Raw genomic sequence first — 15,094 nt, 5'->3', positions numbered from 1 at the left:
TGCTTGTTAAATACCCGGGGGAGGTTTCTGTTACAGAACACCTCCTTTTTTGCTGTGCTATTCACATCCATCTAAATATATACTGCAGGACCTGACCAAGCTCTGGCATTAGACATCAAGCCTTAATAATTGCAGCTCAGATCAGTTACAGGCTAGGCGGGATGAGTCTATAGAAGCTTAAATGAGATGATAATGAAGAGGAAATTTATAGTGGGAGGTATTTGTTTTCATCTTCACTTTCTGAAAAAATAAGAATATGTATTTTTCTTTGATGTTTATAACACTCTTAGATTGGTTGGATTTAAGTTCCATAAAGAAGTACACATGCAGTTAAATGTCCTTATCTGCCAGGGTGTGGTCAGAGGATGATCTTTTCAGAGCTGTGCACTGATGTGCCTGAACTCCTTTTGTTTCTTTGTTGTTTTAGTCTCCAAAGACACAAAAGTACTCTATAGATCCCTCACAACGTTATTGTGGTTTTTGCCATTCAGATGAGAGGTCAATATGGCAGGAAAAGTTTCTTCACAAAGGGGAGTGTCTTTGGGATTGTTTCAGTTAATACCACTGGAGGCCAATGTCCAAATAAAAACAACCACAGGAGCATTCAACTGTGGTCTTTAAAATATGATCATGCGACTGATGTGGGGACTTTTTTGTTCCCGTTTCAGGCGGGATGACATTTTAATTCAGTGCTGTAAACAAGCAGCTTTGAGTTCATACCAAATTTCTTTCCAGCACAACTCGTTTACTTGTTCCTCATCAAACAGCTGCTGAAATCTTATTTTCCACAGTTAAAGACTAAACAGAATATGCATGAATGTGGCCAATGTTTTTTTTTTTTCTTCTTCTTCTTCTCCTATCATCATCGTCTCACCAGATAAGATGGGATGGACGAGTTAACAAGGCAAATGGAGATCTCGGGAGAAAAGGGTGAGAATGCTTGATTTTAATCGCAGAGTGTTTAAAGTTACTGTTAAAAAAATGCACAAAAACACACTTTTATAAGAAAGGTTAACATTTGTGAGCTAAATCCTGTAGCAGAAACATTTTAAAAACAAGCATTTGAAACTTTTATAAAAATATTTCACCTTGGTGATGGTTTTGTTTGCCTTTTATCGAAGCCGTACTAACATTATGCATGCTTTTACTGGTTTCCCCCTCTGAGTGTTTTCTGGTCATTGTCTGGGTCTTTTTCTGCAAAAGCTGCTGCTAAATGCGAAAGCCAACAACATTTCAGGTCCAGCAAAACTTCAGCCTACGTTATATGGTAGCCGTGGGGAATATGTAATCATCCGTCTGCTTATTTTACTGTGTGTGTCACCTCTGAGATAAAGCTGCTGAACTTAGTCAAAATGAAAGCTAGTGTCGTTATAATCTATGTTTCACCCTTTTTAAAGGTGTTGGGGCATTTTAACAAAATGAAACATTTTCTTCAACTCATTATAATTGATACGTTAGGCTTTTGTAGTAGATGGATTTTGTATGCATTATGCAAAAACATGGATTACCTGAACAGCATTTTGTATCTTTATAAAGAATGTAGAAACATATTTAGCCAAATATGTTCTTGATACATCAGGTTTTAAGGAAAATATTAACTTTTAAGAGGCAGAGGTTTCAGGGACTATTATATTAAAAACGATGCATTTTAGGGTCTGTGGGGTTAGGAGTACAGATAGACTACATAACCTCTAAGATCAATTAAATCCAACTGTACTTAGATGACATTTTGTTTCTGAGGCTTAAGTCAGACAAATTTTCGATAGTAACCTTAACTGGAAGGACAGATTTGATTGGGAATAAGAAATGTTTAAAATATTTAACACTTATTTTAATGACTGGGGGGTACAGTAACCAGCCTTTGTCCAACATCTCTGTATTTCAAACAGACTGTGCAACAAATAGAACGTAGCCAGAGAAGGGGAGTGCTTGAGTTACACTTCATCTCTAAAAACTCAAAACTCAACTCTGACTCCTGATTTGGGACTCTTATTAGTCTTATTAACAATCTTCATTGAGGTAATTATGGAGGAGCCACCACCAAAGTCTTAACACTCACAAACATCTCTAAAATGAACTGACATTTTAGGTGTTCTGAATTTGCCATCTAGAATGTGCTTTAACAAAAGAGCAGGTTGAAACAGTGTGCTTTGGCTGATCGTTATAAACATCTTTTTTGTGTGTGTGTCAGGACTCTTATTGCGCAGAAACTGCAGTCTGATTTTGTTTCCATATTCAAGGGACAAAGGCAGCAGAATAATGATTAGGTTAGGCCTCAATGCTGAAACAGCTCGAGATCCCTAAAAGGAAGGAGAGCAGGAGGACAGACGTGGAGGAGGACTTAGAGGCGGCATGAACTCTAAATGGAATGAACATTATCTTTAAGTGACGCCAGTAAATCACAACAGCCTGAAACAGAACATCAGAATGCTTTGAAATTAAAAGGGTGTTTATAATGATTTTATGCTCCTAGGAGTTACACATTCTATATTAGACAAATACTCATTTTGCAAATCTTTAATGTCATAATGTTGTTATAAAGCAAGGTTCTGATTGTGGTTTGTTACAAGCATGCACACAAACGAGTAAGGAGTTGTTTGTACATAGTACTTTCTTAGAGTCATTTTGGAGGTGAGTTCTGTTTAGTGTAGTAGCCTCTACATAACAGGTCTCAGCTGTCATAGCAAAATACTGGGGAAAGAGGCAACCAAACAGAGTCTCACATACACTTTGACCCTAACAGATTCGAACAAACCAGCTGAACTTCAAGTAATAACGGCCACCTAAAAAGACAGTTGTTGACTTGCAGAAACAGTCCACAGATAGCATATTAGAAGAAAAAAAACATCTGATCTGAGTACAAAGGTTTACTCGCTTTGACCTGTCTCATACTCGTCTATTTTTTAAATCATCCATACTTGATTGTTTGCATCTAATACTTTATTTTATAAGTACTGCTAGTAAATGAGTAAGACAATAATTAAATTATGTATATAACAAAATGTTTTTCTTAACCCACAAACCGGACATATTTTATTAAATAACTATGGTGACAAAATTATTTCTCTGACTCATTTGGTCTGGCAGTCAGGTCCAGTGTACAGCATTGCATTGTAATCCACACTTAAGTGAGTAGTGAACAAGCTTAAATATCTAAAACTAGCAGCATTTAATCATCAATGACTATTGAATTTGACTTACTGTAAGATTCCATTTAGTACATTTGTATGTTTCTTTTTACAGCCTAAATACATTTTAATATTAAAGCTAATTCTCATTTCCCCTCGATGCTAATTTAAAAGGCTCATTCTTGATACATTTACTTAGAAATTTTGAAAGTTTTATGGGTTTTTATCCTTTGCAAGGATTCCAGCACTCATGGGGGCCCCCTGGTGGCCTGTGAGCCCTTAAGCACTTTATTACTGCATGCCCTGGGCCTGCCCTGCCCACAAGAAAAGATAGACATGTCAATTTATTTTATAGTTAGGGTGAATTTATTTATAGCAGAAGATCAAAGTTTTAATTGTAAGGTATTACAATTTCAACTATATTTAAGTCCTTAGAAGTCATGAGCGAACTGGATAAAATAATTATAAGAATGCATGTACAAGTTTTCACTGTTAAAAAGAAAATAAAACATTTTCCAAAAAGAGTGAACCCCAACCAGCCAGTGCAGACATTGCTCTCATCAGTGTCCAATGATCCAACTATAAAGCACTATATATTATATGTTGTCATATTTTTTGTTTAGAGGTGCCTTCTGCTGCTGCATGAACCTGAAACTTGACATCAGTATTGAAAACAGGGCATCTACAAAACAGATGTAAAAGATTAGACAAGGAAACAGAATGCACACAGTGATAACTGTTTGTCGTTTCATCAGCTTTGACAGAAACCGTGACCTCCACAACCAGACTGACTTCTCTCCCACCAAGTGAGTCTGCTTTTTCCTTTTAAATTGTTGTCAGTATAAACCATAGCATCATAAGTGTTGCCAACTAATTCTAAGGGAAGTAGCCGATGAGTAACAGCTTCTTCTTGTTTTGCTGTTTGTCTTCTTGTTGCTAGAGGGAACCAGCGGATCAAATCACAGGAATATGTCCAGTGGTGCTGGAGGGCCGGGCTTTGAGAAGAATGTCTTAACGCAGAACAGCAGTGGAACCTACTTCTCTTCATGTGAGGGCAACTTTCCACTCGTGGGCTGAATTGTGGGAAGTTGTGGGATTGTCTCTTAGCAAAGGATGGGGATATTTTTAAAAGCCAGTAGAGTGGATGATTTCTGGGTTTGTGCAAGAGAGAAACTTTAAAGAGCTTCCAGGCAGAGTGGAGGAAGTACTACTATGTAGAAATACTGCAGAAAAATGTGAAGTGAATGTAGTGGCTCCTCAAACAATTAAATAAAGTTTTTAACAGCCCCAATGCCACATAGTTCAAGTTCAAGAATCTTTATTACCCCTTAAGGACATTGATTTCATAGCAGATTTAAAAACAAAAACAAGTGAAATTTTTATTGCCAAGACACGTGACAAACCTTTGCTAAACATCATGACAACTCATTTAAAAATCGAGAGCTGCAGGAACAAATGAGTTTCTCAGTCTAATAGTCCTACATCTTGGTGGCAGATATCTGCGCCTGGACGGTCTTTTTTGACCCGACCTCATCTTGTACAGTTCAGTCAAGTTATTTAAGGCTGCACCTTGGCAATTCGCAACAGTTTGTTTTTGTAAGGTAAGGTAAGTTTATTTATATAGCGCTTTTCAGCAACGAGACACTCAAAGCGCTGTACATACAATTACAATACAATCACAAAGCAAATAAACACAGATACAGATACAGAAAAACAAATGATAAAATCAAACAACAGAGGTAATTTAAAAAAGTAAAATAAAATAAAGAGAATAGAATGATGGACAAGAAAATGAAAGGAGAATTGGACTGAAAACGCAACTAATCATGCCTAGATGGCACAGTCAAAGGCCACTCTAAACAAATAAGTTTTTAATCTTGATTTAAAGCAACTTAGGGTTTCGGCGCTTTTACAGTTTTCTGGCAGTTTATTCCAGATTAGTGGAGCATAAGAACTAAAAGCTGCTTCTCCATGTTTGGTTCTGGTTCTGGGTACTCAGCGTAGATTTGAGCGAGATGACCTGAGAGGTCTGGGTGGTTGATACACTGACAACAAGTCTGAAATGTATTTTGGTGCTAAGCCATTCAGTGATTTATAGACTAACAGAAGTATTTTAATGTCTATTCTCTGAGCTACAAGGAGCCAGTGTAGGGACTTTAGAACCGGGCTGATGTGCTCCACTTTCTTAGTTCTAGTGAGGACGCGGGCAGCAGCGTTCTGGATCAACTGCAGCTGTCTGATCAACTTTTTAGGCAGACCTGTGAAGACACCGTTGCAGTAATCAATTCTACTAAAGATGAACGCATGAATTAGTTTTTCAAGGTCCTGCTGAGACATCAGTCCTTTAATCCTGGAGATGTTCTTTAGGTGATAGAAGGCCGACCTAGTTACTACCTTTATGTGCCTCTGAAGGTTCAGGTCTGAGTCCATCAATACACCCAGGACTGGTGGTTCCTAGCTGTATTAACTGAAGCTGTGTGCTAACTTTTAAACGCTCTTCCTTTGGTCCAAAGATTATTACTTCAGTTTTGTTTTGATTCAGCTGAAGAAAGTTTAGGCCCATCCATGCATTGATTACTTCTAAGCATTTACCCAGCGCTTTAATGGGTTCATAGTCACCTGGTGACATCGTAACGTATAGCTGTGTGTCGTCTGCATAGTTATGATAACTTACATAGTTGTTTATTAAAAGCTGAGTTAGGGGGAGCATGTAGATATTGAATAGGAGGGGCCCTTAGATGGACCCTTGGGGAACGACACATGTGATTTTTGTGGTCTCTGATGTAAAGTTACCTACTGACACAAAAAAGTCCCTGTCCTTCAAGTAGGATTTAAACTAGTTGAGTGCTGTACCAGAAAGGCCGACCCAGTTTTCCAGGAGCTCTAATAAAATGGAGTGATCAACAGTGTCGAATGCTGCACTAAGGTCCAATAATACCAGCACTGTGGTTCTTCCACAGTCTGCATTTATATGGTTATCATTGAACACCTTGACAAGAGCAGTCTCTGTACTGTGGTGAGCAGGAAGCCTGACTGGAAGACATCGAAGCGGTTGGTCATTGTTAGGAAGTTGTTTAACTGTTGAAACACAGTTTTTTCAATAATCTTACTGATGAAGGGGAGGTTTGATATAGGCCTGTAGTTCTGTAGTAGCAGCTTGTCCAAGTTGCTCTTTTTCAATAGAGGTTTAATAATTGCTGTTTTTAGGGCCTGGGGGAAAACACCTGACAAAAGGGACGTGTTTATTATTTGTGTTAAATCAGATGTTATTACAGGCAAAGCTTTCTTAAGGAAAGCTGTGGGTAAAAAATCGAGACAGCAGGAAGAAGAGCTTAGTTGCTGTACGATTTCTTCTAAGATTTTGCAGTTTATTTGGTGAAATTGGGAAATTTTGTCAAAATCAGTTCTAGTTGGAGACAACATTGGTACTGGAGTTGATGTGGATGTGCTGACTGCCCCTCTGATCTTTTGGGTTTTTTCAGTGAAGAATTTAGCAAATTCATTGCAGGCCCTGGTAGAGTAGAGTTCAGATGCTACAGTTACAGGAGGGTTTGTTAACCTGTCGACCGTGGCAAATAATGCATGAGCATTGTTAATGTTTTTGCTGATCTCAGAAAAGAAAGATTCCCTTGCATTTTTCAGTTGTAGGTTATATCTGTATAGTCTCTCTTTATAGATAATATAGTGAACCTGGAGTCCAGTCTTTTGCCACCTGCGTTCAGCTTTTCTACACTCCTGTTTTTCACTTCTGACTGGTGGAGCACTTCTCCACGGAGACATTTTCTTCCCAGAAACGACTTTCACTTTAAATGGAGCAATTGAATCAATGATGTCCGAGATTTTAGAATGAAAGTTATCTACCAGCTCATCTACAGTGTTACAGGGCAAAGTGGAGGAAGAAGAGTAAATCTGGTTAAAGGTTTCAGCAGCACCGTCCATAAAGATGCGTTTTCTTATCATGTCTCTTTGGCAAACTGAGTCATTGCAGATGATGCTTTCAAAAATAACAGAAAAGTGGTCAGATAGAGCAACATCAGTTACAGACACCTTGGAAATGTTTAGACACTTAGTGATGATCAAGTCCAAAATATGTCCCTGTTTGTGCGTTTGCTGTTTAACATGTTGAGTCAAACCAAAATTTCTAAGAGTGTCACATAGATCTATTGCACTTCTGTCTTCAGGATTGTCCATATGAATGTTGAAGTCTCCCACAATAATTAAACAGTCATAGTAAACACATATCACAGATAAAAGCTCATTAAAATGACTGATAAAGTTTGTTTTGGACTTAGGAGGCCCGTAAATATTCAAGAACATTGCTCTTTACCTGGAGGGCCAAATATTCAAAAGAGTCAAATTTGCCCAGAAATACTTTTTAACACTCTAATAAATCTTTAAACAAAGTGGCCACCCCTCCATCTTTTCTTTGCTGTCTGTTCTCACAAAGAAAATTGTAGTTCGGAGGCGTCGACTCTATCAGAATGGGAGCTTCATTAAATTCATGTAACTATGTTTCTGTTAAAAACATAACATCAAGATTGTGGTCAGTAATGAAGTCATTGATTAAAAATGATTTTCCTGACAGAGATCTAATGTTGAGTAAAGCCAGTTTATATGACTTAGTTGCTGATATTAACTCTGTGTCTGGTTGTACCTGACAGTTTATGGCTTTTTTTGATTGTTTATTACTGTCTCTTATCCTTTTGGTTTTGTTCTTTCTGTCACGTATAAGCACAGAGATTTTACAACTATCTCCTATTAGGGGCCCCAGTTTTTCCTGGGGCCCAGACTGTATCACAGAGAAGTGATTTGAAGGTCCTGATTAGGAGGAGATAGATTAGGAGGTGGTGGAGCTCTGAGGCATTTGGAAGATGTTGGTTTAGTAGCTGGGCCTCAGCCACGGCGGGTGTTGAATGGAAAAGATGTCAGAACCATTTGGGTCCCGATTTTAAGAGCTCCTTTCATGTTATCAGAATCCAGTAAAGCAAAAAGCGGGCTCAGTGGGGAGATGGGAGAGTTCTGTGCAGTCTGGGTCGGGGTCTGGGGCGAGGGGGGTTTACCGGGGGTGTCGGTCTGGATCTGGGTTTGGGGGGATGGGGGTATAATGGGGGGGTCCACTTTTCCTGTGGATTTCGACGGGGAGACCTTTTGTGATGACCTCTCTTTCTCAGCCAACTGGCTGATTGTTTCAGCTGGAGCTGTTGGAGGCAGCGTTATCATTGTTGTTGATACTCCATGTTCTTTGCTGAAAGTCGAAGCTGCTGGCAGATTATTTACTGAATAGAAGAGATTAGATGTGAGACGTCTGGTTCCTGGCTTCTTCAACAGAAACCATCTTGCTTGAAGAGTTGTCTTTTTTCCCAAAAAATATTAAAGTTGTTGACGAAGTTCACAGGTGTGGTGGCACATGTTTTTTTCAACCACTTATTAATTATCAGAATTCTGGAAAAAATCTCATCTCCACAGAAAATCAGTGCAAAGGGTCCATTGAGGAACACCTTGTTCTTGCAAGTTAAACGCCCAAACCAGCAGATGAACTTTGAAGTAAATACAGACTCATTAATATATGAATAAAACATTTGCATAAAAAAAGAATTCTACATTGAAACCAATATTTATTTATTTCTACAGGAGTCACTTATACCCGCATGAACCACCTATGTTGTATTAACCTCAGTCGCATATTTATGGTTTTAACATGAACTTCTGTGCATGCTTTTTTCTGTTCTTCATCTGAAATATCAGCTTGCAGGTTTTTCTTCCACGCATTCTTTTTACATTGAGAGTTTTCTAATGAGTGAGATACTATGAAAGTATATAATTCAGATATGGCAACTAAACTTAGACTGTTTTAAACCATAATTTGTTCCAAAGCTGAGAGCAATGGTTTATTAGGTTCATTATTATGATTTAATTTCACAAAACGTCTCAACTGGAGATATTTCTTAAAATGTTCTCTATCCAAATAAAATTTTGTCTTTATCATATCAAAAGTCATCAAAATATCTGAGTCTTGTTCATAGATATTTTGGATCATTCTTAGTCCTTTATTATACCGTAAATGGAATTTTATATCTACATTATCTGGATCAAAAAACTGATTACCCCATATTGGACTAAATTGTGATAATGAGCTTGATTCTTAAGTATTTTTCAACAACAAACTAAGACAGAAGTTGTCATCTTTGGACCGGAGTCTTTAAAAAAGAAACCGCTCAGTCAATCACTTAACCTGGATGGCATTAAATTGACCTCCTGTAATAAAGTAAAAAACCTTGTTACTTTTGACCAGGACATGTCATTTAAATCCTATATTAAACAGGTTTCTAGGATTTCTTTCTTTCACCTCCAGAACATTGCCAAAATTAGAAATATCCTATCCAGGAGTGATGCTGAAAATCTAGTCCATGCATTTGTTACTTCAAGGCTGGACTATTGTAATTCTTCACTAACAGGATGTCCACAAAATGCAGTTAAAAGCCTTCAGCTGATTCAAAATGCTGCAGCAAGAGTTCTGATGAAAATTAAAAAGAGAGATCCCATTTCTCCTATTTTAGCTTCCCTTCATTGGCTCCCTGTTAAATCCAGAATAGAATTTAAAATTCTCCTCCTCACATATAAAGCCCTTAATGATCTAGCTCCATCATACATCAGATATCTGATTGTTCCATACGTTCCTAACAGAGCAATTCGTTCTCAGACTGCAGGTTTACTGGTGGTTCCTAGAGTCTCTAGAAGTAGAATGGGAGGCAGATCCTTTAGTTATCAGGCTCCTCTCCTGTGGAACCAGCTCCCAGTTTTAGTCCGTGAGGCAGACACCCTGTCTACTTTTAAGGCTAGGCTTAAAACTTTCCTTTCCAATAAAGCTTATGGTTAGAGTGGCTTAGGTTATCAGGGAGGGAGCCTTCCTCCCTCCCTGTTGGTTGGAGTAAGGGGGAGTCAGGTTTAGCCTAAACCGGCTCAGTCATGGATGAGGTGCAAACACACCCTCCATTTCTGCTACCTGTATGACCCCCGCTCTTTTCCAATGGTTATAATCAGTCTGACAGAAAGAGGTATCCCAATCCTTGTGGTTTTTAGTATAACAATGACCATCAGTGGGCTCTAGATGGATAAATTTAATCAGTTTATTATTTTCCTTAGTGCCCCTACACGTAGCCCGTTCTGGGGTGGCCGGGCTCTGGTACTCGGTGGTTTGGTCTGGCCTCCCCGGCGGCCCCGCGCCGTTCCGGACCCTTTGTCGGGTGCCTTGAGATGACATTGTTCTAAATAAGTGCTATACAGGTCCTTCTCAAAATATTAGCATATTGTGATAAAGTTCATTATTTTCCATAATGTCATGATGAAAATTTAACATTCATATATTTTAGATTCATTGCACACTAACTGAAATATTTCAGGTCTTTTATTGTCTTAATACGGATGATTTTGGCATACAGCTCATGAAAACCCAAAATTCCTATCTCACAAAATTAGCATATTTCATCCGACCAATAAAAGAAAAGTGTTTTTAATACAAAAAACGTCAACCTTCAAATAATCATGTTCAGTTATGCACTCAATACTTGGTCGGGAATCCTTTGGCAGAAATGACTGCTTCAATGCGGCGTGGCATGGAGGCAATCAGCCTGTGGCACTGCTGAGGTCTTATGGAGGCCCAGGATGCTTCGATAGCGGCCTTTAGCTCATCCAGAGTGTTGGGTCTTGAGTCTCTCAACGTTCTCTTCACAATATCCCACAGATTCTCTATGGGGTTCAAGGTCAGGAGAGTTGGCAGACCAATTGAGCACAGTGATACCATGGTCAGTAAACCATTTACCAGTGGTTTTGGCACTGTGAGCAGGTGCCAGGTCGTGCTGAAAAATGAAATCTTCATCTCCATAAAGCTTTTCAGCAGATGGAAGCATGAAGTGCTCCAAAATCTCCTGATAGCTAGCTGCATTGACCCTGCCCTTGATAAAACACAGTGGACCAACACCAGCAGCTGACACGGCACCCCAGACCATCACTGACTGTGGGTACTTGACACTGGACTTCTGGCATTTTGGCATTTCCTTCTTCCCAGTCTTCCTCCAGACTCTGGCACCTTGATTTCCGAATGACATGCAGAATTTGCTTTCATCCGAAAAAAGTACTTTGGACCACTAAGCAACAGTCCTGTGCTGCTTCTCTGTAGCCCAGGTCTGGGGAATGCGGCACCTGTAGCCCATTTCCTGCACACGCCTGTGCACGGTGGCTCTGGATGTTTCTACTCCAGACTCAGTCCACTGCTTCCGCGGGTCCCCCAAGGTCTGGAATCGGCCCTTCTCCACAATCTTCCTCAGGGTCCGGTCACCTCTTCTCGTTGTGCAGCGTTTTCTGCCACACTTTTTCCTTCCCACAGACTTCCCACTGAGGTGCCTTGATACAGCACTCTGGGAACAGCCTATTCGTTCAGAAATTTCTTTCTGTGTCTTACCCTCTTGCTTGAGGGTGTCAATAGTGGCCTTCTGGACAGCAGTCAGGTCGGCAGTCTTACCCATGATTGGGGTTTTGATTGATGAACCAGGCTGGGAGTTTTAAAGGCCTCAGGAATCTTTTGCAGATGTTTAGAGTTAACTCGTTGATTCAGATGATTAGGTTCATAGCTCGTTTAGAGACCCTTTTAATAATATGCTAATTTTGTGAGATAGGAATTTTGGGTTTTCATGAGCTGTATGCCAAAATCATCCGTATTAAGACAATAAAAGACCTGAAATATTTCAGTTAGTGTGCAATGAATCTAAAATATATGAAAGTTAAATTTTCATCATGACATTATGGAAAATAATGAACTTTATCACAATATGCTAATATTTTGAGAAGGACCTGTATAAATAAATAATCTGAACTGAAACTATCTCTGTAGTTATGCTGCTATAGGCTTAGGCTGCTGGAGGACATAATGACCACTTTCACCCTCTGTGTTACATTCTCATACTTCTCTCTAATTCTGCATTATTTGCAGTTATCTCAGCTTTTAACTTTGTTCTCTCTTTTCTTTTCCTAGAAGCTACACCTGGCCTGGCTCTGTGTCTACCTGTGACACCTTTCTGGAAAGGGCTTCTGCTGGCAACAACTTAATGCTCACCTTCTACCACTGATCCACATAGCCCTGTCTTTTAGTGTTTAACCCTTTCTCTCTCCTAGATATAGCAATTGACTGAGCTTTTACTGTAACTAATTATATGTGCTCTCTTTCAGACACTAACCTTGAAAACTAGCTCAGAGTTTATCTGTTCTTTCTTTCTAGGTGAAACGACTAAAGGAGCTACATCCACTAACATTTACTTTTCCTTCCCATAGAAAGGACTCCTGGATCAGTGCTTCTGTGTTCTTTTTGTGTCTCTACTCTGTTCTCTCAAACCTCCAGTCGGTCGTGGCAGATGGCTGCTCACACTGAGCCTGGTTCTGCTGGAGGTTTCTTCCTGTTAAAAGGGAGTTTTTCCTCTCCACTGTCGCTACATGCATGCTCAGTATGAGGGATTGCTGCAAAGTCAGCGCCAGTGACTGTCCACTGTCTCTACATGCTCATCCAGGAGGAGTGAATGCTGCAAATCACTGACTGGATGCAATCTGCTGGGTGTCCTTAGACAGAAAAACTTTTTATCCAATTTGAATAAATAACTGAATCTGACTGCACTGTTCAATGATTAGGATTAATTGGAATGTATGAACCTGACTGTTGTGAAGTGCCTTGAGACAACATGTGTTGTGAATTGGCGCTATATAAATAAACTGAATTGAATTGAATTTGTATTATATATATATATATATATATATATATATATATATATATATATATATATATATATATATATATCATCACTTGTTTTTGTAGTTTTTCAGTGTCTGAATAAATAAAAGTAGGAAGAGTTTGTAGCTTCAGACCATAAGATTCCAGTTATGTCCAATGTGGAGAAAAATAAAACATAACAGACCTCAGCTGTGCGGTCCAGTTATACCACAATACGTTTGGACATTTCAAACCTCCTCAGTCATTAAATATTGTAAAGATAGTCGGAGCCTTGCACTTCGATTGTTCCACAAAATTCCGAAAAACATTTTCTCTTGTTTAGAAAGCAGATCCAAAGGTGGTGCCAGTGAATAGAAACAAATAGAAATGTTAATGTTTCAGCTGATAATTTTTTATATAAGTATATAAAAGTATTATATATAAGTATGTCCACAACTGAATCTATTTAAGAGATTGAAAAAGCCATTCAACCCAATCAAAAGCCTTTTCTCCACCCAGAGATAACAGGACTGTGTCTGGGAGCTCTTCATAAAACTGAATAAACTCCAATACCCGTCTAACATTGTGTTATCCTTGTCTTCCTGTTTTAAAACAATTTTAATCTTTATTAAAAATGGTTAGCTGAAGTTTTGTAAACATTTTTGCAAAATTTATCTTCTGGTCTCAATTTAATTAGCTAATTTGTCTAAGATTTTCACATTTGTTTGTGGGTTTACCTGGTTTAGGAAGTAAGATGATTAAAGCATTGTTCATGGAAGGAGGGAGGGAAGAGCCTCTTGAAACATGAGTAGAGTTAACAATTTGTTTTATAAATTGGCTGGAAAACCATTTGTTCCTGCTCTCTTCCCAGATAGTAAACACTCAGCAGCAACAGTTAATTCTGAAATGATTAATTCATTAACATACACTGTTTCACCTTTGTAGGTACACGATCATAATTTTCTCTATTCATGTTCTTTCCTTTATTGTGATGAGAGGCAAGTAACAGTTTTCTTCATGTTCATAAAATGGAAACATACGGGTACTCAGAAACATAAAAAACTATAAAGATCAAAACGCAAGAGTAAAACCTCATGATCAGCATGCTTGTGCCTTGGCATCCGTCTTTGGTCCAACTCTATGCGCTCTTTCTAGAATCATTCGTGGCTTTAAGGCTTCAGCATCCAGCACTTCAGGAATCCATAAAGAATCATTAGGAATTTTTAAAAAATGAGCATGGGTCTTGTCCTTCAACATCTTCAGGAAGATTTGCCAATCTCAGGTTATTCAAACAGCTACTGTTTTCCAGTACCAACACTTTCCTTTGCAGGCTAGCTACTTCATCTTCGGTACCTGAGATTTGTGACTCAGCATATGTGTAGTCATTTATCTCCTTCCTCATGTTTCAGTGGCCACCAAAGTACAATCAAATCTCGATGAAAATGGCTGCCATAACCGGAATTCCTCCTCATTAAATAGTAATCTTACAAAGGTTGTTGAGTCCTCTAGATGCCTTAAAATCATTTTAAAAAGAGTTCCTGTTGAATCTTTCAGACCTCTACCAGACCTATAAGCAAATTGAAGTGGGTCCAAAAGAGTTTTAACTTTATATAAAAGGACCTCCTTGACGGACAGATGAACCTGCTTGGCAAAAGTGAAAGTTGTTTTACTTTACTTTACATGCTTTTGCTTAGCATTTTTGCGCAGATACTAATTTCAATGGATGAGTTTTCAGAAAAAAGAATGACTAAAATCCTCGTGCTGTTCTGTACATATTTGCCTTAAACTTAAATAAAAGTTATAAACTGATATGGATATTTGGCTTTAAAAACACCTACTTCTGTTAAAGAAATACTTAGTAGTTTTAATTTTGATATTAGTTTCTTGTATAGATTACAAGGCTAATCTGTTTTAAAAAATACTGCCAGTTAGTTTTTGTTTTACTTCCACTATTTTATGTAAAGAACATTTGGAACCTATTGACAAATATTAGTCAGTGACGGTCTCTGAATTATAAACTATAATCTTTAAGTTTGTACCTGTTTACATAACATATTTCTTTTGGATGTTTTACTCTTAGCAAGGTTTTGCTTTAAAATGCACAGTGTTGTCCTCTGAAATGTAGCATAATAGAATATGCATTATTCTGCATTAAATCATATTTAAGTTTATAAACAAATCAGTTTCATAATCATAAATTAGTCTGAAGGAT

General features: G+C 38.3%; 1 protein-coding gene across 3 annotated transcripts in view; it reads left to right on the top strand.

Moving 5' to 3' along the window:
- The window catches only part of LOC124858968 (collagen alpha-1(XVII) chain-like), a 44,715-nt gene that overhangs the window by 409 nt on the left and 29,212 nt on the right, over nucleotides 1-15,094 (top strand). For 2 of the 3 annotated variants that reach the window (XM_047351318.1, XM_047351316.1), the window contains exons 2-4: nucleotides 878-930; nucleotides 3,884-3,934; nucleotides 4,069-4,176. In XM_047351318.1, coding sequence (XP_047207274.1) covers nucleotides 888-930; nucleotides 3,884-3,934; nucleotides 4,069-4,176 — 202 coding nt within the window. In that variant the 5' untranslated portion in view covers nucleotides 878-887. Of the gene's footprint in view, nucleotides 1-155; nucleotides 218-877; nucleotides 931-3,883; nucleotides 3,935-4,068; nucleotides 4,177-15,094 lie in introns of those variants that run through there. The other variant, XM_047351317.1, reaches the window with a different exon arrangement.

The sequence above is a fragment of the Girardinichthys multiradiatus genome, chromosome 22 (genome assembly GCF_021462225.1).
Source record: "Girardinichthys multiradiatus isolate DD_20200921_A chromosome 22, DD_fGirMul_XY1, whole genome shotgun sequence".
NCBI classification, from domain to species: Eukaryota; Metazoa; Chordata; class Actinopteri; order Cyprinodontiformes; family Goodeidae; genus Girardinichthys; species Girardinichthys multiradiatus.
The sequence above is the reverse complement of the archived record's forward strand: the minus strand, read 5'-3'. Positions and strand labels throughout refer to the sequence as shown.